The following is a 27,233-nucleotide window of genomic DNA, read 5'->3' on the forward strand; positions in this document are numbered from 1 at the left end:
TTTTTTTAAATGAGGCCCTGGCCTAATCCAAGGGGAATCCATCTTTGCAAGAGATGATACCTGGAATACCGCTGCTCCCAGGAGGAAAAGGGGAGAGGATGGAAGCAGTAGGAACTAAGCTTCGTTGAGGGCCCATGTGCCCCATCGACTGTGCTGAAGTCCGGGAACCTCTGCCTTGCTGTGCCCAGACTCAGTGGCACACACCGTCTTTCTCTCAGGCTGGCACCACCACGCAGGGGTTAGCTTCCAAGTCCTTTGCCTGAGTCTGACTCTATGTTAGGAGTGGCAGGAAACAGGCTTGACTGCTGGATGGAGGCAGCTTCCCCTCCCAGTCCCTTCCCAGGTGCTTTGGGGGCCAAAGAACTCAGGACTTGCAGTCAGGCCCCCCAGCCCAACTGCCTGGCTCCACTGCACCCCAGGGAAGCCACCTCTCCCCTGGGGCACTTGAGAATGGCTCATTTCCTACCCCCCTCTCACTTCTCGCCTTAGGGAACACGGCTCTGAGAGCTGCAAGTGGCTCAGTTCCGTGCCAGCTCGAACCCACTGACCTCTGGAGTCCCGACTCGGGGCAGCTGTTCAGGACCTGCAGGCGGACAGGTTGTTAGGCTGGTATTGCTGCTGGATTTTGCTTTTGTGGCCTGGTAAGCCAATAAAGACCAAGAACCTTGGCCTCTGTGTCCAGTGCTGGGAAGGCCCCCAGGTTTTCACCCTTCCACCTGGCTCTCAGAGTGCAGGGTCCCTGCCTCCCATAGGCTTAGGAAACCCTGAAGCAAGACACACCTTGAAACCCTGCCAGGGTTGGGGCTCCCGCTAGAGCGACCCTGGGGGCAAAATCTTGACCTTCTATGCATTCTCAAAGTACAGAGCTGGGACTCTCTTCAGTTGAGTCTCCCCCAAGGGCAGAGAGCATCTCTCTCCAATTGCTCGAAGGGAATGATGGGAAAGATTCTGGACCCTAAAAGGAGCAGACCAACCCTGCAGAAGGGCAGAAGGGGGTCTCAGCCATACTCTTACCAAAAGAGCCCCAGGACCCATGGGGCCCTTCTCTTGGAACCTAAGGGTGTGTGGGTCTTTGTCCCCCAACCCACACACCATCCCAGGCCTATTTCTCTAACAGAGAGAGAGCCCCTCCCTGGGATGGAGCAGAGGTAGCTCCCCCAGTGGTTCAACAAGCAGGCACAGCAAGAGGTTAGGAGGCCAGGGACTGAAATGAGGACAAGGCTCTGACAAGTTTAAAACATGTATTTAAAATACAATTTATAAAATGCTTAATCTGCCGACTCAGGAGCCCGCGGTGCGGGGTGGGGTGCGGTAGGCAGCTGCCCGCTAGACCAGCAGAGCAGGACTGCAGGGGTGCGGCCCTCCCTCCCATGCCCTTCTGTTTAGATACCCAAGGGGCCCATGTGCACCCCGGGGATCACACGACCAGAAAACAGGACCCCAGAAATTTCCAGAGTCTCTGCTTACCAGGGAGGCTGGGGCAGCCCTGCCGGCCCATCCCTGAGCAGAGCATCCCCACATGGGGCAGAGCAGGGTATGGCTGGGCTGGACAGGGCAGGGCGGGGCAGTGGGCTCTGGAAGGGGCTGATGGTAGCAGATAGGGTGTTGCCTCCTGCCTGCAGGTGGGGAGCACCCTGATTGAGTGGGCTGAGAAGGGTTGGTCACCAGGCCTGGACCCCCAGCTCCTTTGGTTATAGGCTGACATCAGAGTAGTGGCTCATGGGAAGCGGTTAGCTGGAAGGTCTGAGGCCTGGCTCATGGGGTCAGGGAGGAGCTGGGGGAAGGGGACAGTACCATGAAGGCAGATAAAGGGGCAGCAGCCTCAGGTTTCTGCCCCCCCGCCCCCCTGGGGTTTTCCAAGCCAAAGCCTGCAGCTTACTTTAAAAAAAAGAAAAGAAAAGAAAAAGAAAAGAAATAAAAGAAGCACTTAAGGAAAGTTACAGACAACTACCCCCCCCCAAAAAAAACCAACAACAAACAAACAAAAAAACCCCACACACACAAAATCCAAACCATTCTCCCATCTCCCCTCCCACCTCCCCCCAACACAATACCGTTCCTTGTTTTCATTTCTTTCTTTCTTTTTAAAATTTTGCCTGCCACCTCTCCATCTGGGAAGCCAAGGGTACAACTGCTGGTGGGTGGTGGCAGGCACACAGCGGGCAAAGCCCCATCTTTGGCCCGCGGGAGGTGGGAACATCAGTCCCTACTACATCCTCAATCCAGACACCCATCAGCTGGCCTTCCCTTCGGCTCCCACTAGGGGAGAGGGGGCAAGAGCAGGTGGTCCCGATGGCTGAGCAATCAGTACTCCTGGCCATGCCACCTGGCCTACCTCTGTACCCCTCTCCAACTGAAAGGACAGTGTCATCGGGCCAGAAACCACTATTACATGAGGGCTAGACACTGTACAGCTAAAAGGAGGAAACTTGGTCAGGGCAGTGGAACTATAAAGACAGCAGCCAACCTTCTTCCTTGCCCACTCCTGGGGGTCATCCCCCTCACAACAGCCTGTGGGCACAACCCAACAGCCTGGGCCTTCTCCATGACCGAAGCTCTGTTTCAGCCCTCCGCATGCAGTTTCCTGGCTGCTCACCGTCACAAAGCTGTGCTACGGGCTAGTCGCTGATTCAGCTGGCAGCTGGCCCTTCCTCCGCAGTGGGAGATGCAGTGGGACGTGGCTTGCTGGGCCCACGTTCTCACAGGGCAAGGCTGAGAGCCAGGTGAGCCAAAGGTGGAGTGAGCCCGCAAAACCTAGCTCGTCACCTTGGCCACTAGCTGCCCGAATCACAAAACGTCCTATCACCCACTCCCTAACTCATCCACTGAGTGGGGAGGCTATCTGGCTGGCTGAGGGATAAGGCGCAGTGCAACAGAAGAGACCAGAGAGCCTGAGAGGACCCCGATTGTGTACACACGTACACACACACACACACACACACACAGCTGCTCTAGGCAGTTGCCCTTAGCCTCTTCCACCTTAAAGAGCCAAAGCAAATCTCTAGGCTCTAGGGACAGAGAGGAAACTGCCTTCATTCCAGGCCCTCGCTCTGGAAAAATGGGTGAAGGGTAGCCTGGGTCTATGGGGAACCAACCTGTCACCACCCATCTTTGCAATGCACAGCTTGCCTTTTCCCAAATGTATTCAGAATGGTTGGCTCCCAAGGTAATGACTTCACAAAGGAAATGGACCAGGCGCGGTTACCGAGCTGGCGCCATCAACAGAGACGGTGCCCACAGACCTCTCAGAGCTCAAGCCTTGCTGGAGTGGGAAGATCCAGCCGCCTTCTGTGCACACTGGGCAGGAGGCTCAGAGTCCTGGAGCCACTCTCTCCTGGCTCTCCTCGGGCTAAGAGCAAAACACTGAGCAAGTCTCACATCCCTTGCTTCTGAGCCCGGAGTGCATCTCACTCCCTGCTCTCTTCGAGAAGGAGCAAGCCTGGCTGGCAGGGGAGCCACCCTGAGGGGGATGGGAAGGGGAAGTCTGTTCACTTCCCCTATCTTCCCAAAATACTAGAGGTGGGGTTGGCACCCTCCCCAGGCTCTCTGAGCCTGTAGAGCTAGCTCAGTCTCCAGGTAGGGCCAAGATGCCCTGGGACTTAGCTGAGGGAGGGAGGTATAGGCATGGGGTGCTCATCTGTCCTGGGGGCTGCAGAGCCCTGCCCCTTTTCTGGGCGGCAGTAGGAATACAGAAGCTAAGCTCACCAAAGTCCTATTGGTTAATGTTTCTAGTGAATTTCCTAGAAACATTTTTAAGTAGACTACCAAACTACCCTTTCTCAATTAAAAATTCATTAAACTGCTAAAACCCCTCCCATGCACTTTTTCTTGCAAATCAGGTATTTGTATAAACAAACAAAAATAGGAAGGAGGAAAAAAAAAAAAGAAAGGATATTTTCAAATGGAACTTGCTTTTAAGTGATGAAGACATGCACTTGCGGGTGGGTGGACGGGAGTTCTCATCTGTGTTTTGAAATCCCAAATTAATGAGCATGATAAACTGTTATTGCTGGCACTGGCTTTACCCCAAGTGGCCAAGTGGCACTGTCTGACTCTCTACTCTGAGTCCTTCGTGGGTCCCCCCAACCCTCCCCTGACCCCCACCCTTTCCCTTTCCATTGACTTGGGACAGCCCTTGTAGACGTGCCAATCACAGTGGGAAGAGGGGGGGAAGGAGGGAGGTCACAGTGCATGGGGTTCAAGGTCACAGTGGGCGGAGCAAAGGGGATCACAGTGCAAGTAAGTCAGGTCGTTCCCTCTGCTCAAGTCCAGCTGTCTGCCACGGCAGTGCGACCCGTGGCGGACGACCCAAGAGGCGGTGATGGTGGCAGCGGCGGCGGCAGCATCCTTCCCCGCACACATTTATCTGCGCTGTTTGAAGCCCTGTGACCCATCTGGACCCAAAGGCTGTCTGATCACATTATTGGGCTGCCTGCTGTCCTCGGGTTGGGAGATCCTGGTAGGCCTGAAGAGAAAAAGATCAGAGGGAGGCCTGAAAAAGGACATAAAAGAGGTCCCCAAATCTTAAAAGCAAATCTTAAAACTGCACCTAGGGCAGAAGGCAAAGTAGCTGTCAGCCAACTCTGACTCCCTCTCCGATAAGCGGACTCAGGGAATCTGCAAGCTGGGACCTCCCAGTGGGCACGTGGGGCAGGTGGTCTGTGTTCACCTTGAGCAGCGGCCACGCTCTTCCCCTGAATCTAGAGGGTGGAGGGGGGGTGGTGCTGGTACTCACGGGCCCATCTTGTCCAGAGGCCATGACCACGGACAGCTCAGCCTCCACAGAACTATGTGGCATGACCCTTCAGGGTCTCGGGCAAAGGAAGACTCCTAACCAAGAACTCAGTAGAGGGACCAGGCACCAGCCATGGCTGCCCTCCCGCTTCTCTTCAAATCATGTGGTTAACAGCTGACTCACATTAACATGGAAGACTATACGGAGAGAGACCTTTTCTGTCTGCCAAGTGAAGGCTTGGAGGAGAACGGGAGTCTATTGAATGAATGAGGAAGGTATATAGATTAGTTCTTCAGGAAGAAGGTATATAGATTAGTTCAAGTCCCAGAATAGCAAGCCCAAGGAGGCCTCTCAAAGTCAGAAAGAGGCTGTTTTAACAAATACCACTTTAGCAGGAGCTGACAAATTTACATAATGCAACCTCTAGGACTGCAGAGAGAAAAAAAAAATGCTGGGAACAAAAAAGGATTTAGAAAATTCACCAAACATCACAGAGAGCTATTATGAGACCTGGAAGATAACATCTAAGCACGTCGTGGGGTGCCATCCGCTGTGCCAGGTGGGGTTCTCAGAACACTATACTCATTTATTTGTACAACGAGTTGACAAGGGAGGTTCTATGGTTATCCATTTCCCCCACAGATGAGGCTATGAGGGTGCAGAGAGGTTAGGCAGCCGGAAGTGGAAGGAAATGGCAGATTCTGACTCAGAGTCTGTGCCTTTAATTAACCTCTATGCCACACTGCCTCCCCCCCACCCCACAACCCTCCCGGTGGCCGCAACTGCAGAGGGGGCACAGCAGGAAGCCATGACCTCAAAGCTTGCAGTCCTGAGCCAACGGAGCAGACCCTGAACTTGCCCACCAGGTCAGGCTTGGCAGCCGGAGCTGCCATGGTTCCAGACCTGATTCTGCCTGCTTCTCACTATTCTGCCGGCCCGGCAGAGTGGTTGCTGGTGAGGCCCGCCAGCTACACTCACCTGTCGAGGATGGGTTTCTCTTGTTCCTCCTCGGGGCTGGCGCTGCCCAGGATCCGCTTCCGGGCCTCGGCGTACTCTGCCTCCCGCTGCGCTAGGGACTTGACAGGAAGGGCTGGCCTGCTGGTGGAGTTGGGGCTGCTGACCACACCGTTGCTGGTGGGCCTCTTGAGGATGCGGATCTGTGGAGGGGGCCCCGTGGGAAGGCTATCGTCCTGAATCACAATGGGCACTTTGGGAGGAGATTTGGATTTCCTGCTGACAAAGAGCAAATACAGCTTCACAAGTCCTACCCTTGACTACAGAGGACCCACCTGTGTCCCTCACCCACCCCCACTTTTCCCTCCCTCCTCCTAATTCTATTTGTTATTCTCTGGCCTCTGACCAGACACCAAAACTCTCACTCCTCAAGAGGGATTTCTCAAAAGAGCCACCTTGCCATAAGCTCACGAGGTCCTCCGGTCTGCTCCTCGGACCTAACCCCAGGCAAAGGGGGGCTGGAACAGCACCTCATTCTGGGACTTCTACCCCCAGGTTCACAGTCACGTCAACCACTGTTTGGCCCCTGTGGCAAAATATTTATGCCCAGAATCCAATGACGTCAGTTAAAATCCCAACTTCCCTACACAGAGCAGAGTATGTAACAGGCTGGTGTGGTGGGAGCCCCTTAGCGCAGGGGTCAGCGAAGTGTTCACGCCAGCCACGGCCTTCCACCACGTGTGCTCACACCCGTCAAACACTACAAAGGAGCCCACTCCGCCATCCCTGCCTGGCACCAAGACAGGATTTACCAAACTGCCTCAGCCTTCGGTAAGTGACCTGGGCCTCCTCGAGACAAGCTACACCAGACAACTGGGTGATCTCTTCAGAAGAACTTCTGAGCAGAGACACCTCCCTCACCATGGCTCCCTGGGATGTGGGACGCGGCGGGGCTGGGGTAGAGGACGATCCTAGAAACAGTGCTTGGCAGTGCTCAGAGGAGAAGCATTGTCCAAGGCTGGTGGATGTGCACACCGGGCAACGTGTCCACAAGGAGAGGTGGAAAACCACACAGGAAGGGAGAGAAACAAAAGCCAAAGGGGAAAAAGGGATCCAGGCAGGAATGATGGACCTTCAGCAGCCACAAAGACCCTCCCCAGAGCAGCCCAAACTAGCTTCTCTTCAGAACCCAACAGCCTACAGGGGCCTGTTTTCAGAGCCACGGTTGTCAGGAGGGGAAGGGGCTAGAGAAACTCAGCTGCCGCCAGGGGACCTGGAACAAGTCCTGCGCGGGACAGGAATGGCGTGCCAAGGGGACTGTAACAGACATCAGTGCAGTTGCTGAGACGAGCAGACAGACAAGGAGCCGGCCACCTGATCAGAGGCAGGGAGCCAGGAAACTAGGGCAGGCAGGGCACCCTGGCACCCCTGGGGAATGGTAAGCCAAGTCCAGAGAGGTCCTCTCCTCCTCCCTTCCCTGTCCCTGTGGGAAGCCCACAGGTTACCTAAGTCCAAAGTCAGACGGCTGAGGTTAACTTTCACCTGCTCTGAAACCCACTTTCTCTTCTGTCTGGGAAAATAGCCTTAAAACGGTCTTTGAGAACTGAGAGTCTTTTCTTCCAGAATACCCCCATAATGCCCTCAGCCACCACGTCACGGAAGGCCCAGAGAAATCATCTGTCCAACCTCTTTATGTCACAGAGAAAGAAACTCATGTCCAGAGGGGAAAACAACTTGTCCCAAACCTCGGGGCGACTGGAACAGAGCCAGGCCTAAAACCCAAGTTTTCTGGCATGTCACCTCCCCACTTTCCACCAGACCACCTCACACAGGGTACCCACTAAGTTAGAAGGCAGATGCGACAGTCGAGCCTCACTCTCAAAGCCTCAAGCCACCATATCCTGGAGGGACACACTCGGGAGCCTGCCCTGGAACCCTAACGGCCACCTGGAGAACACCACTGACTGCCCAGCTCTCAACTGGCAGAGAGCATGAGCCCTCAGACCAGACAGCAGCCTTACCTCTCCTTTTGTGTGATCTTCAGTTTTTTTTCCAACCGTCTGTCTATTTCCTAGAGGAAAAAAATGTATATAAAAAGTGGAAAAAAATCTCTCTTAGATAAAAATTTATGTCTTTATTTTCAGAGCTAAGGATGGTGTCCTCCGAGCAGGGGCGTTACTGTGCCCTTTGAGGTAATGGATGCAGACCTCCCTTTACTAGACTCGGGTTTGGGAACCTGACTCCCTGAGGGTTCATCTCCCTCCATCCCCATGGCCACGGTGACAGTTCTAGACCTCGTCATGCAGCTGGGTTCTTTGTAGAGCTTCCAACTCATCTCCTGGCCTGCAATCTGTCCTTCACAGAGCCACTCAAATCACCTCTCTACACAAAAATCTGGTTGTGTCACTTCCCCACTAAAACCCCTTCAACTGCTTGCCAGATCAAGTCCAAGCTCCTAAGCACGCCTCGCCCCCAGCTTCCTTTGTCTTCGGCTCCTGTTTTACATCACTGTGAAACTGGGCTGTCCCTAAGCCGCCGACCTCCACGTGCTGATCCACTGGCCGGCAGTGGCCTCCCCTTTGCAAACCTCCACTGACCCTGCGAACTCCGCACTGACATCGGCCTTGGCGTGGTGAAGTCCTCGCTGGCCCCGTGCGTAGTTCCTCACTTGCTTCTCAGACATTAAGCTCTCCCTTTCCCAGTCCTTCATGAGCACAGGTATCACATCTTTTCCAGCCTCTTCTCCCCACTGTTAGGGACTTGGACTCTGGGACTGGCACCTAGCCAAAGGTCTAGAACAAAACAGAAGCCTAACATCCGTGAAACTGGATGGCAGTGAGCCCTCACGCCCTCGGCACCGGGAACTCTGAGGTGCTCCCACAGCCTTACGCACAAGCGTCCACACGATGAACGGGGGAAGCTGTGCGCGGACAAAGACCGAACCTTCAGGCTCCTTGGCTGCCCCACTGCTTTTTCCTACAAAACATCCCACTCAGCTGTCCTCAGTGAGGGCAAGACCATTTAGCTACTGGAGTAGGAAAAAGTGTATGAAAATCTATTATTTCTCTGAAGAAAAGACCTCTCACAGTGGTTCTAAAGCAGGACTGGCTTTGCCCACTAGGGGACATTTAGCGATGTCTGGAGACGTTTTTGGTTGTCCCTGCTAGAGAGGTGCTACTGGCAACCAGTGGGTAGAGTGCAGGGATGCTACGCTGTGAAAATCCTATAATGCACAGAACAGCCCCACAGCAGAGTGTCACCTAGCCCCGTATGTCAGCAGTGTTGAAGCCGACAATCCTGACCTACAGGATGTATGGGATTTTCAAAGGAGTCTAGAACTTGCAAAATGTGAAGAATCACTCCCTTAACTGCCAATAAAGTCTTTGAAATTTGCTGAGACCCACCTCAAGGCCGGGTGGTAGCCAATTTTGGGGAATGTTCCAAATGTCCTGCAAATGACTGTTCTCCAGTTAGTAAGTACAGGTCAAGCTGGTTGACTTTAGCATTCAGAACCTCTCCATCCTTACTCACTTGTTAGGCTACCGACTAGGCAAAGAATCAGAGATTATTTTCTAGTAAATTACCTTGTTCATCATTATGAAATGATCTTCTTTGCCTTAAAATCTATTATTTAACATGAATAAAGCTGTGCCTGTTTTTCTTTTGGTTACTATCCCCCAGAGTATGTTTCTCTCTTTTCCTTCTCATCTTTCCCTCTTCTTATTTTTGTCTCCTGTAAACAATATGAAGCTTGACTCACTGTACAAAGCTAGATTTCAATCCAGTCTGACACTGACATTCATTCTGCCTGGTGCTGAGTTGTGTTTAACATTGTTTTTATGACTTACCCCATATATATTTAGGGGCAAGCAAAACAGACTGTGTTCTGAGGGTCCCATCAACTCTGTGGAGGGGCCAGGAAGCCAACAGATGGAAGACCTCTCACTCACACTTAGGACCCATGCTGGCATTCAACAACTGTTTGAGGACTGACTGGCAGGTGCACCGAGAGCATGGGAATGACCTGGATGGCTTCTGGGAAATGACAGGCAGGCAGGGACAATCTAGGCCCACAGCACTGTCTATATCAGAATTGTAATTCATGGGGTGCCTGGGTGGCTCAGCGGGTTAAAGCCTCTGCCTTTGGCTCAGGTCATGATCCCAGGGTCCTGGGATCGAGCCCCACATCGGGCTCTCTGCTCTGTGGGGAGCCTGCTTTCTCCTCTCTCTCTGCCTGCTTGTGATCTCTGTCAAATAAATAAATAAAATCTTAAAAAAAAAAAAAAGAATTGTAATTCTTCTAAATTTTTTTTTTATTACTACCAGTGTTATGGCCTGAGTAGATACTATGTCTCACATTAGTCTAAAGCCCGTTACCATGTAAGGGCTTTCCAAGGCTTTCCACAAATAACTTACAGTTTGAAATCTCCACACTGTATCATTTTGTTCCCATCTGCAAATGATACTTCCTACTCAAGTTTCTCCACCATAAATGCAAGGTTTAACATCTGTGGGATTTACAGGCCCTCAAACAGGGTCAGAACCAAATGCCTCCAGGGGCCGGGCAAGTAACCCAAACTCCTTTTGCAGGGAGCACAGTGGGGGAACTAAAGGGGCTGAGAGGCACCGCAGGGCACTGGGCCAGCCGCAGAACACAGACGTGCAGCAGAGCCTTGGCTGAGAGGCCAGAGCTCCTATTTTAGGAAAAAACGAATTCAAGATTTTTATGGGAAAGCTTACATTTTTAAACTTTATTACATGAACTCTCACTTTCATATCACTATGAGAGCCAAATAAGGCATACAGGAAAACAGCTTAATATAGGAGTCCATTAAAAAAAAAAAATTGTGGTAAAATACATATTACTTTAGCTGAATGTGAGATGTCCCAACCAGGTTTTTCTCAGGACAGCAAACTGCTTCCTTCTTTCTGTAGGGCCTTAGGGAAGATAGAGAATTTGCCCAGGCCCAGCAGATGGAGACTGGATAGAGAAAAGCCCTTCAAGACGGCATTACGGACCATGCCTGAATAAATGGGCCTCTGTCCCCAAGGTAGACATACCTGCCAGGTAATATAAATGGCTGGCTCTAAAAGTAATGACTCACATCAGTATAAAGCTTTATGGCTGTCAATACGCTTCCCCCAGACACTCATTTTCTGTTCACACCACCCCTAATAGACAAAAAGCTTTTATCCTCTTCTGTGGCTCAGGGAGGTTAAGAAACCAACCCAACGTCACAAAGTAAACCACAGAGGCAGCCCAGGAATTGAGATCTTTTGAGGCCCTCTCCGACGCCAGCAACCCCCACCCCCAGCTGCTCAAACCCCTGGAGATGGTAAAGCCATTAGATCCTGATCTTCTCTTCCTTGTGTCCTCTGAACGCCACACTGCTCCCGAGCACTCCCATCAAACTCCCATCACACACCATCACACCAGGCAGGATGGCTTATCAGAGCCGAGCAGGAATTCTTCCATCAGATTAGAGAACAAGATGGAAATGCAACAGCTTCAGGAGAAAGCTGATCCTGACTACGTCCAGATGGCTAGCTGGACACCAGTGTGCCCGGAGCTGGCCCCGCTAAGAGGGGGGACCCTGCCAGCAAACGGAGAGAGCAGCTCCCTCTGGAGTCTGTCCAGGTATCATGAGTCAGTCCATTCTCTTTTTGGACAAGGACTTGCAATCAATCTGCTGTCAGTCTCATGCTCCGAGAGCTGCACCAAGCCAAAACTTTCCTACAGGGTGCACTATAAGGAGAATGCTTGTCTCCTCCAGAGATGCAATAGCTCAGTGGAATTAAACATGCCTCAGAACGCTGTGTGAGGAAGCATCTAGATGTGGGCCCCGACAAGAAATCTTATCACCTGAAGGCAACTTCTCTTTTCATAAGGATGAACAGAACCCTGGTCCACAGAGGCCTAAACACCACACGTAGTGAAAGGAACACACATATAAGCTCCTCACTCTATGACTTCTCAGAGCGACCAGGGCTTACCAGGACACAAGCAAGTGTTAGGACATAAGCATAACAGAGGGGAGGTGCTAAGAAAAGTTTGATTTCCCATGACTATTCCTGGAAAGGCTATTTTTGGTCAAGTAGCACTGAGCAGACTCCAGAAGATGACGCCCTGTGCTCTGCGAAGTGGTGTGGTCTCCTCTTTGGGTCAAAACCTAATCAAAAGCTCTGTTGCGACTAACAGGTAATAGGTATCACTTGCCCTGTGGGGCTACATCTCTACAAAAATGAAGTACACCCTTCTTGGTCTGAGAGAACAAGCAAAACCAAACGGAAGGCATAGAGGCAGAAGGTCACAAAGAACCATAGCGGGGCCCAGGCAGTTCTGGACAGGGCCGGTCCCTTATGGGAGAGGCCCGGGAGACAAGGTGAACGAAGTCAGATGCAATGAAGCAACATCTGCAAATTCCACTCACCTGAGGAAGCAGCACAGCATCACTGGCTGCTGCCGCCCTTGCCCTTGCAATGACTGTCTTTGTGCGCCCCCCACAGAAAGCTGGGGCATGGGGGCACACGAGGGGAAGAGCAGGGAAGGGGACGTGCCAGCCCATTTTGTTACAGAGTCCAAAAGGATCAAAGGAGACAAAGAGGTTAGGGATGACTCTTTAAGGGGAGGCAGGTTAGCAGTAAGAGGTGGATGAGAAAGGAAAAAACAAAGGTAGGAAGCGGAGAGAAGGGGCAGAAAGGCAAAGGAGAGCAGTAACTGGGCTGCTCTGGGGCTCGGGGCAAAGTCCAGCAAGTAACAGCATCAGCCATGGCTTACTCGCAGACAGGAATATTCAAGAAGCTGACTTTACTGGTTTACCTAGGGGTGGGGAAGCCCTGGGGGACCAATTCAAACTAGCCCAACTCAGAAGAGACAGAGTGCACAAACCCAAATCCCGCTCTGCTACACTGTGGGGAGGAGGGGGTGTCCTCCCCTTTCTGATGCCTGACCTTCTGCTGTCCGCTGGCAAGAGGGCCAGGGACAGGACTATCCGGCTCCACCAGTGCGTCCCTCCTCTGGTAACTAGAATCCCTGGTCACCAACACAATCAACAGAAGTCCTAAGATTTCAGAAATCTTGTATCAAATGGAGATTCCTGGCTCGGGTTAAGAAATAATCTCTTTTTATCGGCAGAAATTACTATTTAAGTGACTCTTCTCAGCTAATTTGCTTCTCTCTGTCAGTTTCCATTTCAGAAGGTGACATTTTCTGACCTTCCTCTCAAATTCTGTTTAACGACTGGTTTTGGACTCTTCGTGACCCAGGATGTCCCACAGGCTCGTCTGGTCTTGTGTAGGTGTCCCAAATTGGGGAGCACACATCGGCAGACAGACGCTACGTGGAATCTAAAAAGGGACAGGAACCCCGGGTACAGGGTTTCTCTCAGAATTGAAGCCTGACAGGTCCTGACGAACACAATGCCACCATTTCAGAAAAAAGCAGAGAAGGAGATGCTGGGAAGGAGAAGGCAGGCCTTCGTTCCAACACGTCTGGCCCTCAACTCCCAGCACTGACGACGGTGCCAGGCTGGCCCTGACCGCTCTAAGTCTTGGCCAGGACCCCAGCACCCACACCCCTGGCTATAGGGCCTCCTGCGACCCCAGCAAGGCACCTACGTCTCCCATACCACACATCTGGATGAGACTCTGCCTATTTCTACAAGAGCCGCAATTTCACTTAGGAGTGAAACACAAGAATTCACAGCTACAGCCAGCAAAATCTGGTTGAAAACTATCAGATAAAAAGGTCTCTGTACTTTTAGAGCACACCACGGGCCATTTCAAGTCTAGACATGCAGTCACAGAGACTTCTCCAAACCACCCCCACACCAACTCTTTGTTTTTGTTTTTTTGTTTGTTCTAAACTATTTTATTTTTTAAGATTTTATTTATTTATTTGAGAGAAAGAGGCAGAGAGAGAGAGCGCGTGCTAGCGCTCGAGTGGGGAGGGAAGGGCAGAGGGAGAGGGAGCAGCAGACTCCCCACCGAGGAGGGAGCCTGATGTTGGGGTTGATCCCAGGAACCTGAGATCATGACCTGAGCCAAAGAGAGTAAATGCCTAACCAACTGAGGGCTCCCCGCACCCAGCTCCACCAACTCTGTTAACTGTTTTAGCCCTGCCTGCCTTGTTTCTGGCTGAGGCAGGCACAGGGACGCTGCTTATTCTATGGGCGCTGGCTAACCAGGGAGGGAAGCCCCCAAAGTCTCACCATTCCGGGATTGATTTTTTTTTTTTAAAGATTTTATTTATTTATTTGACAGACAGATCACAAGCAGGCAGAGAGAGGAAGGGAAGCAGGCTCCCTGCTAAGCAGAGAACCTGATGTGGGGCTCGATCCCAGGACCCTGGGATCATGACCTGAGCCGAAGGCAGAGGCTTTAACCCACTGAGCCACCCAGGCACCCCCGGGTTTGATTCTGAAGCAATGATTCATTCAGGATTACCATCAGGTTCAAAACATTAACTCAAGTCCTGGGCAAACTTGATTGGTTAAATCAGAAAAAAAGGCAAAAATGTGGGACGCCTGGCTGGCTCAGTCTGTGGGACGTGTGACTCTAGATCTTGAAGAGGTAGGTTCGAGCCCCAGGCTGAGTGTAGAGATTACTGAAAAATAAAATCTTTAGGAGTGCCTGGTGGCTCAGTCAGTTAAGTATCTGCCTTTGGCTCAGGTCATGATCCCGGGGTTCTGGGATGGAGTTCCGTATGGGGCTCCCTGCTCAGCGGAGAGTCTACTCGTTCCTCTCCCTCCCCACCCCCTGCTAGTGCTCTCTCTCACCCTCTTAAATAAAACCCTAAACCTTTTTAAAGACAGCATTTAGAAGTTGAGACTCAAGACCACCAAGGCCATGACATTGGTTGCCTTTTTAATACAGACACATTTGTCTGTTGGAAGGTTCTACTTCCCACAAAGCAATCCACCATTCTGTTACTCCCTTAGCAAGGAAAAAGATTCCACCTTAAGTGGGTTACTGTGGGGGCACAGTATACAGGTTTAAAATCCCTTCCCTAGGGCGCCTGGGTGGCTCCGTGGGTTAAAGCCTCTGCCTTCGGCTCAGGTCATGATCCCAGGATCCTGGGATTGAGTCCTGCATCAGGCTCTCTGCTCCGCAGGGAGCCTGCTTCCTCCTCTCTCTCTCTCTCTGCCTGCCTCTCTGCCTACTTGTGATCTCTGTCTGTCAAATAAATAAACAAAATCTTAAAAAAAAAAAAAAATCCCTTCCCTAAGGAAGTCCATGCTTTGCTAATATATCTCACAGGTGTCCTTCTGCTTCGCTGTGACAAAAAGCTGGAAACAAGCATTTGCGGAAAACCTACTATAATGTAGGAGATGTGCCAGATGCTGCTGGACTCCCAGAGGTTAGGCAACTGTTGTTGAAGAGGAGAGCCCACCAGAAGGGAGAAGACAGGTAAATGAACCACAGTTGCTATATTAGCTGTACAAACTGTTTTGGGAAGAGAAATGGAGAGCTAGCAATCCTGCGATGAGGAGTCAGGGAAAACCGCAGAGACCTAAAGAACAAGAGAGTCAAGGAAAAGGGAGGGGTATAAAAAGATCAGGGCGAAAGATGAAAACATGAAGGAAAGGAAAAAAAGGAAAGGGACCCCAAATAAGAGATTTCGCAAGCTGAAAACCTTCTGAGATTACTTGAGCTATAGTAGGCAATGGTTTTTATTAGCTGCTATGAACACTCCTCAAAAGGCTTTGGCGGGTATGTGTCAAGACAAAACAATTCTTACTCCCTTGGAAGGGAAAACTGCTTCCTGCTTTCCTTCCCAAGTTCACTGGGGCTTTCAGGATCTCTCCGCACCTGCCCAGGAAGAGGAAATCCTTTGGGCACACTTTCCAGCTACACCACCCAGTCCTGTGGCCACCACACATGGCCAGTCCCAACTGAGCTGTGCTGTAAGCACCAAATTCACAGCAGGTTTCCCAGACTTAGTCCAAAAATAGTGTAAAATAGCTCGTTAACCTATTATCAGGATTGATTACATGCTGACGCGATACTACTTGGGGGATACTGCAATTTTAATATTTAAAATATTAAAATTAGGGGCACCTGGCTGACTCAGCAGGTAGAGCATGCAACTCTTGATCTCAGGGTTGTGAGTTTGAACCCCCCTCCGCCTCTCCCCAACCCCCTCATGCCCACTGATTGTAAAATTTACTTAAATAAATAAAACTTTAAAAAATATATTAAAGTTAATCCCACCTATTTCTTTCCACTTTTTAAAAATTTTTAAAAATATTTTATTTATTGGGGGGCACCTGGGTGGCTCAGTGGGTTAAGCCACTGCCTTTGGCTCAGGTCATGATCTCAGGGTTCTGGGATCGAGCCCCACATCGGGCTCTCTGCTCCGCAGGGAGCCTGCTTCCCCCTCTCTCTCTGCCTACTTGTGATCTCTCTCTCTGTCAAATAAAAAAATTTAAAAAAAATTTTAAAAAGTTTATTTATTTATTTGATAGAGAGTGTAGGCAGAGAGTAGAAAGTAGAAAGAGAGACAGGCGGTGGGGGGGCAGGCTCCCTGATGAGCAGAGAGCCCGATGCGGGACTCGATCCCAGAACCCTGAGATCATGACCTGAGCCGAAGGCAGAGGCTTAACCCACTGAGCCACCCAGGCGTCCTCTTTCCACTTTTTATTATTTTTTTTTTAAGATTTTATTTATTTATTTGACAGAGAGAGATCACAAGTAGGCAGAGAGGCAGGCAGAGAGAGAGAAGGAAGCAGGCTCCCCACTGAGCAGAGAGCCCGATGCGGGGCTCGATCCCAGGACCCTGGGATCATGACCTGAGCCGTAGGCAGAGGCTTAACCCACTGAGCCACCCAGGCGCCCTCTTTCCATTTTTTATTTTTATTTTTTTTAAAGATTTTATTTATTTATTTGACAGATCACAAGTGGGCAGAGAGGCAGGCAGAGAGAGGAAGAAGCAGGCTCCCCACTGAGCAGAGCCCGATGTGAGACTCGATCCCAGGACCCTGGGATCATGACCCGAGCCGAAGGCAGAGGCTTTAACCCACTGAGCCACCCAGGCGCCCCCTCTTTCCACTTTTTAAATGTAGCTTTGAGAAAGCTTTAAGTTACATGTGCGGCTTGCATGGTTAATTCCCTGGACAACACTGCTTGAGAGCTAACCTTTGAGTCTCAGAATTCTTAGAATTAGATGTATCTATCTCTGGTACACATTTTTCCCCCCCAAAGATTCCATCTATTCATCTGATAGAGACAGCGTGTGCGCGCACAGGCACAACCAGGGTTAGTGGGAAAGGGGGAAAGGCTCCCCGCTAAGCAGGGAGCCCAACGCAGGGCTTGATCCCAGGACTCTGAGATCATGACCCGAGCAGAAGGCAGCTGCTTTAACTGAGTCACCCAGGCGCCCTCTGCTACACATTTAATCTTTCAGCAACTAGCAACTGAATGCCTTAGGTACCCAAGGGGCATGTTGTTTACGCTATGCAAAACCTCCTCTGGTGGGTCTCGTCCTTTTGGCATGACAGCAACTAGCGCTTACCCAGGGCCCAATCAATGTCTGGCCCAGGCCCCGCTCTGAGTAACACTCACCACCTCGAGTCAAACCAGCTCTGAAACTGCTGTTGCTGGAGTCACCAATGACCTCCACTGCTGCCAAATTCAACGGTAAATTCTATATCCTCACTTCACTCAACCTCCCAGCCTCATCCAACACTGCTCAAAACTCCCTCCTTAAGGCATGTCCACCCTTCCTTCCTTCCTTCCTTTTCTTTAGACAGGGGGGAAGGGAGGGGCAGAGGGAGAGAATCCCAAGCAGGCTCCATGGGAAACACAGAACCTGACAGGGGGTTCAATCCCACAAGCCTAAGATCATGACCTGAGCGGAAATAAAGAGTTGCACACTCAACTGACTGAGCCACCCAGATGCCCCTCTTAAAGATGGTGCCCCATCGTCTATACCAGCCTCCCAGTCTCCTCCTACCTCCCTGGTAGCTTCTCTCTTACCCCATATTTGATTTCTTTTGCAACAGGACAGGCTCCTCTTCCTCTCCGGATCCCTAGAGGTTGGAGAGTTTGCACCACTCCTCTTCTGTAGCTCCACTGGCTTATTCGGTGATCTCATCTACGTCCACAGCCTTTTTTTTTTTTTTTTTAAATTTTTAGATTTTATTTATTTATTTGAGAGAGGGAGTGAGCATGAGCAGGGGGGAGAAGCAGACTCCCCGCTAAGCAGGCCGCCCGACGTGGGGCTCAATCCGGGGACTCAGGAATCATGATCCAAGCTGAAGGCAAACGCTTAACCGACTGAGCCCCCCAGGTGTCCCTCCACAGTTTTATAGTCACTGATAGACAACTGCTGACTCGACATGCCCACTTTGATTTTGCAAGGGACCTAACCTCACCAGGTCCAAAATCAAACTCTTGATTTCATGGACTCACCCACGCCTGCTTCTCCCATAGTCCCTCCACTTAGGCCATCTCAGAAATTCCAGTCTTCTCATGGATCAGGCCAAAGACTCTGGAGTCATCTCTGATGCCTCTTTCATACCTCTAATCAGTGGAACTTGTTGGTTCTACTTCCAAAACATGCCCTGAATTTTCTCAACACTTCTGCTGCTATGACCTGCCTGGCCCAAATTACCACGGCCCTTGAATGGACAGCTGAAATAGCATTTTCATCAGTCTGTGTTTCGAACTCTTGCCCCTACAGTTTATTTCACACACAGCGGCCAGAACGATCCTCTTAAAAACCAAGTCAGCCTCTGCTCGACACCCTCACGTGGCTTCCTATTTCAAGGTCATATCCACCATGGCCTACTAGTCTACAGGATCTGGCTCCCTGATACTTCTAACCTCTTCTCTTACCACTCTGCAATTACTATTAGCCTCCACCATTCCTCAAATAAAACAAGCATGCTCCAGCCTCAGGGCCTTTGCACTTGCTGTTCCCACTGCCTGAAGTGCACTTCCACCAGCTTCTGCACACTTTCCTTCTCACTTCCTTCAGGTCTCTCTGCCTATCTTTGTTGAGAGGCCTTCTCTAACATCCCCCCCCAAACGACACTTATCCCAGACACTTTCTATGCTCCGTGTTTTTTTTTTTTTTTAAAGATTTTAAAATATTTATTTATTTGACACAGAGAGAGATAGAGAGGGAACACAAGCAGGGGGAGTGTGAGAGGGAGAAGCAGGCTTCCCAATGAGCAAGGAGCCTGATGCGGGGGGCTCGATCCCAGGACCCTAGGATCATGACCTGAGTCGAAGGCAGACGCTTAAGGACTGAGGCACCCAGGCGCCCCTGTTTTACTTTTCTTCATTGTGTATGTGCAGAAAACATTACTGTTTTACTGTCCACCTTCCTCCAATAGAAAGCAAGCTTTATGAGAAACTTCATTCAATACAGTTGTCCACAGTGCCTAAAATAGTACCCAATACATGAATTCATGAACCATCCTATGAAACAGGATTTTAGGGATATATTCCCATTTCATGAATGACTTAGAAACTGATTCTGAGAGTTTACTGTAACTCGGCATGGTTCTACAGCGAGTATGATGGGAGCGGAGCCAGAATCTGAAGTGGGTCTAGTGGGTCCAAAGGCAGCAACACTATCCACATTCTAAATAAGAGCAAAGGGGGCGCCTGGGTAGCACAGTTGGTTGGGCGTCCAACTCTTGGTTTTGGCTCGGGTCACGATCTCAGGATCAGGAGATCAAGACCCACATCAGGCTCTATACTCAAGTGTGGAATCTGCTTGGGACTCTCTCTCTCTCCCTCTGCCCCTTCCCTCTCACTTGTACACACCCTCTCTCAAATATTTAAAAAACAAACAAACAAACAAACAAAAAATAAGAGCTAAGGCTGCCGTAGGCATTTTTCAGCAATGGTGGTGGCACAGCATTCTCCAAGCACCTGCCACAGATTCATGTAAGGAGGACTCTGTACCCTCCCTTTACCACCTCTCATACTCAGCACAATCCGAGGGATGGACAGCAGCCTTGCTACACACTCAGAGATTAAATGACTTGACTAAGGCCACTCAACTATTAAGTGACAAAACAGATCCCTAAATCTCGAGAGGAGGAAGCCGAAAGGTTCAAGAGCTAGCCAGCGTGCGGCCACAGAACTACTAAAGCAGGATAAAGGCTGACGGAGAACACCAACCTGCCTCCCCTGTACCCCAGGTCAGATTAATGCAAGCGCAGGGTTCCTCAGGATGGACTACAGCAGTGGCAGATCAGAACAAAGTCTGGAGCTTAAATCTGTGAAGAAATTCCCAAAAGGAAGTAGTTCTTCAGCAGAGGACAAGCTTTACAATTTAGATGTATCTCAAGCTGGAGAGCCTGAGAAACTATGAGTTGCCATGTTGAGACACTGTTTCCTTCTGCTTCCAGGACCTCTTCAAAGGGGCTCTGTGGGAGGGAATCCATGCAACCCTTTCCTTTAACCGGTGCAGAACAGGCAGCAGTGGGAGTAATAATGGTGGTGAGCCCTGTCCTTGGAATAAAACAGCATGTAGAATCTAACAGGGCTCCCCTTTCTCCAAGTTTATTATTGCTTTTCCCTACAACTCATAGAAAAAGGAGTGTATTAGTCCTCGGGTGCAGCAATAAAAGAGACCTCTCAGCCAGTCTCAGGAACTTCCTACTCTACCCAGACAGAGGCCGTACTGGAGTGGCTGGAGGGCTGGGGAACAACGCCCTCACGCTCACGGCAACGCACTCTGCTCTAACACCTGCCTTTGTGTGACACTTTACTAAGTGTTCCACTCAGCTCTCACCATCAGGCAAGGCAAGACTTTATCAACCTAAGTTTACAGAAGAAGAAACTGAAGCTGACAGAAAGATAGGCAGTCATCTGCCCAAAAACCAGACCTGGCACCTAAACCCTTAGCCTAGCCTTCTAATTTTTGTTATTGCCAGAGATGGAGGAAGTGGGTCACTAACTGGCAGGAGTGTCCTACTCTTTCCTCCTTTCATAATGAAGACAGAAAGGCTCCTCTCCCAAAGGAAATATGTATTTGGACTCTGGGGAATGGCACAAAGTCATTCTTACCTCCCCTCTACACTATCAGCTACACCACCACCAGGTTTTATCCTAACACCCAAGGGCACTGTCATCAAAGGCTAATTAGAATCATGGCACTAAGCAGGGGCAGCAAACACAATGCCTCCAGGGCCAAGCCGATAAAGCAAGCAGGACAGAACACAAGAGGTTACACAATACATAAAGTGGGGACTCCAGAGAGGAGAGGAGAAGAGAGCAAGTAAGACCCAGGTAAAGGCATCCAAATTCAATATATAAAAAACAATGTGCACCCCAAAGAGTATACAGGCTGAATACCCAAGAGCTGCCAGTTTGCAACTATAGATACAGGAATCCTTAAGATAGCAGATGGAGTTATTAAATTTTCTCAAGAGATCTGAGCAAAACTTATTTATCTCTTTTCACTTGGCCAGATGTTAAAAAGTTATTTCCCTCCTATAATCCAGATTTCAACCAGCATGTCACTTGCCATCAGTGTTCACTATTCTTAGTCTTACAACGGAGAGCAGAATCATCCTCTTGGCTCTTGAGAAACAAATCTGAGTTTCTCAGACATGGAAATTTAGTACCTCATCATCAGGCCACAGAGGCAGAAGGTCAATCCCAGGTGAGACAAGTAACAACACCTCAAAGGAACTAGCAACTAAATATACTAAAGCACTTAACTAGTTAATTATCTGCTGAAAAGCAAAGGTAAATAAACAGTCCAGAACTGCTCCCTAGAGTGTGGGCTCAGGATGCCAACAGCCAAGCTGAGATCAACCAAGTGATTTCCTCTTCTGGACACTAGGAATAAAAACACCTTCACGTCTCTAGGTCACAGAGACTGACTGGGAAAATGAACATACAAATGCACTCTGCCCAGCCTGTAGTGAGCCCTTCACATACTATCTAAGTAGCCCTTCCAAAAGGGGTCTGTGGGCTCATGGTCGGAGTCCACTCACCAGTGAGATGAGCAACCAGGTAGCACAAAAACAGAACTGACAGCTGGAGGGTCACAAATGCCTGAATAAGCCAAGGCAGCCAGAGCAGGAGGGCTGGGAATTTGGCTTTCGAGGTCTAGGAAGAGCAGTGACAATCCTGACCTCTCCAGATTCGCGTCATAACTATCCTGCAACTGTACATATTATTCCTTTTAGAAAGGAATGATTGTTATTTCCTGTGTTCATTTTATAAGGGCAAGGGTTTTGGGTGTGGGGAGGGGATGACTTGCTGGGAAGGACATTTTGAAATGCCTTACCCTCAGGGATAAGAGTCTTTATCTATGTAAGAACCAAAGTCAGGATGTGTTGCTAATTTCTGAGGCGGTGGGTCTTAACCTCTATCTTCCCATCGAACATCCTGCAGAGAACTGAATGTTAAAGAGAAGGATGCTTGGCAGAGGCTGGCAGTTAAAAACACTTCAGCAAGAGAAATCTCTATGGTTACTACTTAAAAAAAAAAAAAATGCATTCTGTGTTTTGGCCACAGCTATAACCAGCTAAACTCAGTCTTCTCCCAGGAAACCAACAAGTCAGTAACTGTCCCAACAGAAAAAAAAATTTCTATTCCTGTAGGGCAAGTGTGCAGGAAAGAACCAGCATACCTTGTGAAGACTTCTACCTGATAGAGCCAGAAAGGGACATTACGGCAGGGAAGCCACTGCAGTATAAATGTGAAAACTGGAAAGAAAGGGCTGGCCCCAAGGATACATTTGAGTCATCAGATCCAGACAGCAGTGCCTTTTCTCTTTGTAGGCATTTACTGAAAGCTTCAGAGAGATACACTAAGTTCTCTCCTGTTGTGTAAGGAAAAGCAAGAAGGCCTGTCTGTGACTGCCTGAATTTCTGGCCCACAGCAACCATGGCAGCGCTCTCAAACACCCAGGGCATGCTGGGAACAGGCCCCCCATGCAGCCCAATGAAAAGAGCTGAGAAGTTAGAGTGAAAAGCTCATTATCCTACCTTCTTTGAAATCATAGTGAAGCAGATCTTTTTCCAGAGTCACAGGGACAGACGGCTCAGCATGATCATGTCCACACTGGCCAACTGCTTTACAGAAAGCCCTCGCTGAGCACATCACAGTCCTTCGGACCCAGTCTTCCTGGAAAGACTGAATAGCTTAGAAATGGTTCCTTCGGGCACAGTAGTACACCGGGACTGTGCTTCATACCATAAGTCTTACATGCCTTCTTTACTATAAGGATAGACAAAGAAATCAGCACCGGGGAGCTCCAAAATAACTGTTATTTGCCCAGTACCCACAGCCACTGTAAATATTCCATAATGACAACAGTTACAGGAAGTGCTGAGGACCTCAAAGTGAGGTAGAAGCCATGCTTCAGGGAGAACAGCCTCTTCTCTAAAGAATAAGAAGTTTGGGGCACCTGGGTGGCTCAGTGGGTTAAAGCATCTGCCTTCGGCTCAGGTCACGATCTCAGGGTCCTGGGCTCGAGCTCCACATCGGGCTCTCTGATCAGCTGGGAGCCTGCTTCTTCCTCTCTCTCTGCCTGCCTCTCTGCCTACTTGTGATCTCTGTCAAACAAATAAATAAAATCTTAAAAAAAAAAATCAAAGTTCTTATCTCTTAAAATCTATATCACTACTCTGCTTAAAAAAAAAAAAAATCCTTTAAAGTTCTCTTTCAGGACAAAGTCCAAGGGCCCCAGAACCAAGAACAACGAGGCCCCCCCTTCCTGATCTGGTCCCTGCATACCTCTCGGGCCTCATCTCTTTCCATTCCTCTCTGCCAACCCCCTACACTATAGCCAGAAGGAAGTATTTGAGTATTTGTAGCTCTTCCAATGCAGCACATTCTTCTCTTGCTGCCTGTATGCACACTGGCCCTACACTCTACCCACCCCTCCCAGATTTACTACAACTTAATTCAAGTGTCCTCTGAATCATCACCTTCTCTACAAGGCTGTCTCTGATCCCAGCCATGGTACCCCATCTATGCCTCTTCCAAAAAAAGTGCTGCCTTACCCGTGTGACTCCTCCACTGGACTGGGCCCAGTGCCTGGTATATAGTATTCAGTGTTTACTGACACCTTCCTACAGTAGACTTGTATGCCACCCAGCATTGCTGGGTGGTCATGTTTAGAGGCTCAAAGAGGGTAAAAGTAAAAATAAATTTGAATTCTAGTCCAGAAGACCCGTCATCCTTTAACTTAAGATACATTTTCTTTCAATTAGCTACATAACTTGCCCTTGCCAAAAACAAAAAGCACTTTCGAGATGCAAAGAAATCAGAGAGGTTGCCAATGCATTATAATTAACTACCAGTCCAATTCCATTTGCATACCATCTATCTTCCCCCAGGATCGGATTAACCCATTACCTATGAGATGGACTCAGTCATTTCTTTTTTTTTTTTTTTTAAGTCTAAATAAGTGAATATATAAAGCTTCAAACTATCAGAAACTGAGCAAACTGTTGATCTGATTTTTCTTTCCTGGAGCACAACGATGTCTTCCAATTACAAAATGCTCTATTTGTCCCCTGAAATGGGCTTAAGACAAAGTACAGAATTTAGAGTTTGAATCAACATTAACTCAATTTACATTTTCATTTCTCCCAAAGGCAGTATATTTTGAAAGAAGCATTTCCTTAGTGGAATGTAAGCCATATTCCTTGAATTGTCCTTTGATTGGGGATGGAACTCCTTGGGAGGAAACAGGCAAAGGCACAATTCTATATTAGGCAGTGTTCACCATACTAAAAGCAAAAAGCAGCCTATTTGCAGAACATCTGGAGTGTTTCTCAAAGCCTTCCCTAGAATGACACAACAGCATTTGATATTGAGTATTTTGAAGATATGCAAGAAAAAATGACCTCAGATGTATTGACACATAAGACATTCCAGCATGTCAAAAATTTTTTGTGGTGCCGAGGGCAGGGATCACCAAAAGCCTCTACTTTCAAGGATGAGAACTACCTTCAGATCATATAAAGTTAGAAGGTTCTTCCCGCCATCCAGGTTGCTTCTTTGGAAGGGTGGGTACTTAACACTCATTACTATGTATCAGTTGAAAGACAGGATAAACAGAAGCTGAGACTTTTCTGGATAACCTATGCAACTAGCTACGTCTGAAAGACATGTACAGTGCACTGGTTTCCCAGTCCTGTGGACATAGTGCTTCATCCCCCCTCTCTGGCTCTCCTCCTGCAAAAGTGCACATCTACAAAATCCTTCGTGAAATTCAAAAAGGGAATCAAATTCAAGAGAGCCTTCAAATATAAGCCCCAAACAAACATATTAAAAAAGAAAGGTGATGCTCAACTCCCAAGTCTTCTCGAGGTCCCAGGTAGAGAGACAGCAAAATGCTACAGACTGAACCCTGCTTTGGAGTCAGATAGGCTTGGTGTCAAATTCCAGCTCCTTACTTACATCTGTGTCATCTTGAGAAAGGCAAGTTACTCCCTAAACCTCAGATTCCTTGTTTATAAAAGGACAATAACTAAGGTTATGTCAATGGTTCAATTAAAAGATATAGAAGAAACATGCATTTTGGCAATTACCGCTCATTATGTCAATAAGGCAAGGTCTGGGTTCCATCTCTGTACTTGGCACTTTTAAAAGGTTTTACTGAAGCAAAGCAAGAAAGAATAGTGAAAACATCAGAAAGATTTAAATTAAATCTCAGGTCTCTGGGGTTCATTCAGGTGAGAAACATGGGACTGGGCTAGCTGATCCCTTAGTGAATCACATGTTCTGAAAAACAAAAGTAATCCCAATTTCTGAATCCTGCATGCATTCTTGTTATCATTTTCTTCCTCTTTGACATGAAATGCTCATGTCCCTTGTAAACAGGTGAGAAAAATCAAAGAAAGGCCAAGATGCTCAAGCAACTTATCATTTGAGTCACTCAAATTGCAGGCCAGGCTTCTTTGCAGGAGGGTGTCCGAATGATGCACTCATATTAGTGGTAGGCAATAAATGCTTGTACCCGGAACTTTTGCATTCTCTGGCACAAAGTCACAGCTAAACACACTGCGTACCTAGCACATAGAGACACTCAAAAAATGTTTGTTGAATAAATACCCAGATGACACCTGTTGCTCCGCTCCGTACAAAATCTTTCAACTGCTCTCCTAACTCAAGTCAAAATCCAAGAAAGATGGTCAGCACATAAGAACTTTACCAAACACCTGAACGACATAATTTTTCAAAACCTTAATTATGCTACGTGGAAAAACATAAACACCGTCAAAGAAATGCTGAACCACCGGAAAAAACTTCGAAGCCAAGCAAAGTTTCAACATTCCCGCAGGGATACACCCACTGCGGCGAGGGTCAATTTCTTAGCGTCTTCAGCTCTACTGAGCACCCTCAAAGGCTCTAGGGGTGGGACGAGTGAGGGGGGGGGGGCGTTCAGCTCCTGTTCTACCCTGGTACACTCGGCTCTCCAAGCTCCACTCCCAACACATAAACCTCGAAGGTGGCTGTCACTCGAGCCCAGCACTGAACAGACACGAACACGGGGAGACCAAAGGCCATGTCCCCATCTTCACGAGGGTCGTCACAGAACCACAAACTCTGAGAAGACCCAAATTAATCACAAACCTAATAGAATTGGTTCCGGCTGTTCCAACTTGGGATAAACTATTTTCCTACAGCTTCTGGGAGTCAAACAAAAACTTCAAAAGCAAAATCGAACGGCCCCTTCCCCCCTCCCCCAGGAATGTGGCCACTTTACAAATCGCAAGCACTCTCCGAGACCTTCGCCCGGGGCTCAGATCCTTGGGTGGCTCCCAGGGGAGAGGGGCTGCCCACCGGGCTTTCGGTTGTTCCGGCGGGGTCCCCGGGAGACCCGCCTGCAACGGGCTCTCAGTAAAATTGAAACAGAAAAAAACCCCAGACTCGCCCACCGTGGCGGAAGGCGCGAAGCAATAGGGGATTTTAGCGCAGAGTGGAGGGGCCCAGAGACGACTCAATTTCCTCTCCTGCCCTCCGCAGCTCTTCTCCCGAGCCCCGCACGCCGCCCGGGTCCGCGCACCCCCCGCCCCCACATGTGTGTCCCTCCTCATCAGAGCACATGAACTTTAAAATGGTGACTCGGGGAGGGGAGGAGGGGGCGGCGACAGGAGAAGAAGGGTCAGAGAGCCCCGGGACGAGCGAGCGGGCGCGGGAGCCAAGAAAAGAGCCCCTGGGTGGCGGGTGGGGCGCCCTAGGTGACGCGCACGTCGGGGGTACGGAAGGAGGCGCACCGGGCAAAGGTGGAGGAAGAAATGGAACGCGGCCCCTTTAAGAGGCCTTCACGGCGCTCAGGGACCGGGGGCCTCTCCTCCACCCCCGGCCCGGCGTGTGGGGCCCTTCCTTGGGGAGAACCATCCCCAGGCCCGCTCCCCGGAGGCTCCCCTCACGCCAGGTCCCGCCCGGCCCTGCCCCGCGGCGGCGGCTCCTCCTTACCCCGCTGTCTGCCGCCTCCTCCCAGCTCTCAGCGACCTCCTCATCTTCCATCTTACTCGCCGCTTTCCCTCCTCCCCCACCCCCTCCCCGCGCCTGCGCCCTGAAGCGCGCCTCCGTCGCGGGCGCCGGCACGCAA

The 27,233-nt window shown here is 49.7% G+C and overlaps 2 protein-coding genes across 5 annotated transcripts in view; one reads left to right on the forward strand and one right to left on the reverse strand.

Annotated features, from left to right (window-relative positions):
• SPATA21 (spermatogenesis associated 21) overlaps nucleotides 1-547 on the forward strand; it is a gene marked incomplete at both ends in the record, with an annotated part of 28,717 nt that extends 28,170 nt beyond the window's left edge. Inside the window, one exon of the mRNA XM_080801737.1 lies at nucleotides 490-547. Within this exon, the coding sequence (XP_080657863.1) occupies nucleotides 490-547 (58 nt within the window). The remainder of the gene's footprint in view (nucleotides 1-489) is intronic.
• Nucleotides 8-27,179, reverse strand: SZRD1 (SUZ RNA binding domain containing 1). Of its 4 annotated transcripts, none has more exons than XM_080800401.1 (4): nucleotides 27,098-27,175; nucleotides 7,711-7,760; nucleotides 5,714-5,968; nucleotides 1,226-4,465 (listed from the first exon to the last, which is right to left on the reverse strand). In XM_080800401.1, the coding sequence occupies exons 1-4, from the start codon at nucleotides 27,146-27,148 to the stop codon at nucleotides 4,363-4,365; spliced, it is 459 nt and encodes a 152-aa protein (XP_080656527.1). In that variant the 5' UTR covers nucleotides 27,149-27,175; the 3' UTR covers nucleotides 1,226-4,362. The 4 variants fall into 4 exon arrangements, with proteins under 4 accessions (XP_080656530.1, XP_080656529.1, XP_080656527.1 ...); XM_080800402.1 differs by having other exon boundaries at nucleotides 1,227-4,465; nucleotides 5,714-5,965; nucleotides 27,098-27,160; XM_080800404.1 differs by lacking the exon at nucleotides 7,711-7,760 and having other exon boundaries at nucleotides 8-4,465; nucleotides 5,714-5,965; nucleotides 27,098-27,179.
• Nucleotides 27,180-27,233: the final 54 nt, after the last annotated feature.

The sequence above is a fragment of the Martes martes genome, assembly GCF_963455335.1.
Source record: "Martes martes genome assembly, chromosome: 4".
In the NCBI taxonomy this organism is placed as follows: Eukaryota; Metazoa; Chordata; class Mammalia; order Carnivora; family Mustelidae; genus Martes; species Martes martes.

Bases quoted from the DNA above. Each gene is read 5' to 3' on its own strand.
- SZRD1 (XM_080800401.1), bottom strand. From the start codon at position 27,148: ATGGAAGATGAGGAGGTCGCTGAGAGCTGGGAGGAGGCGGCAGACAGC. The intron at 5,969-7,710 runs GTAAGGCTGCTG...GCTCTTTGTCAG, and splicing joins AAGATCACACAAAAGGAGAG to CAGGAAATCCAAATCTCCTC. The intron at 4,466-5,713 runs GTGAGTGTAGCT...TTTTCTCTTCAG, and splicing joins GAGAAACCCATCCTCGACAG to GCCTACCAGGATCTCCCAAC.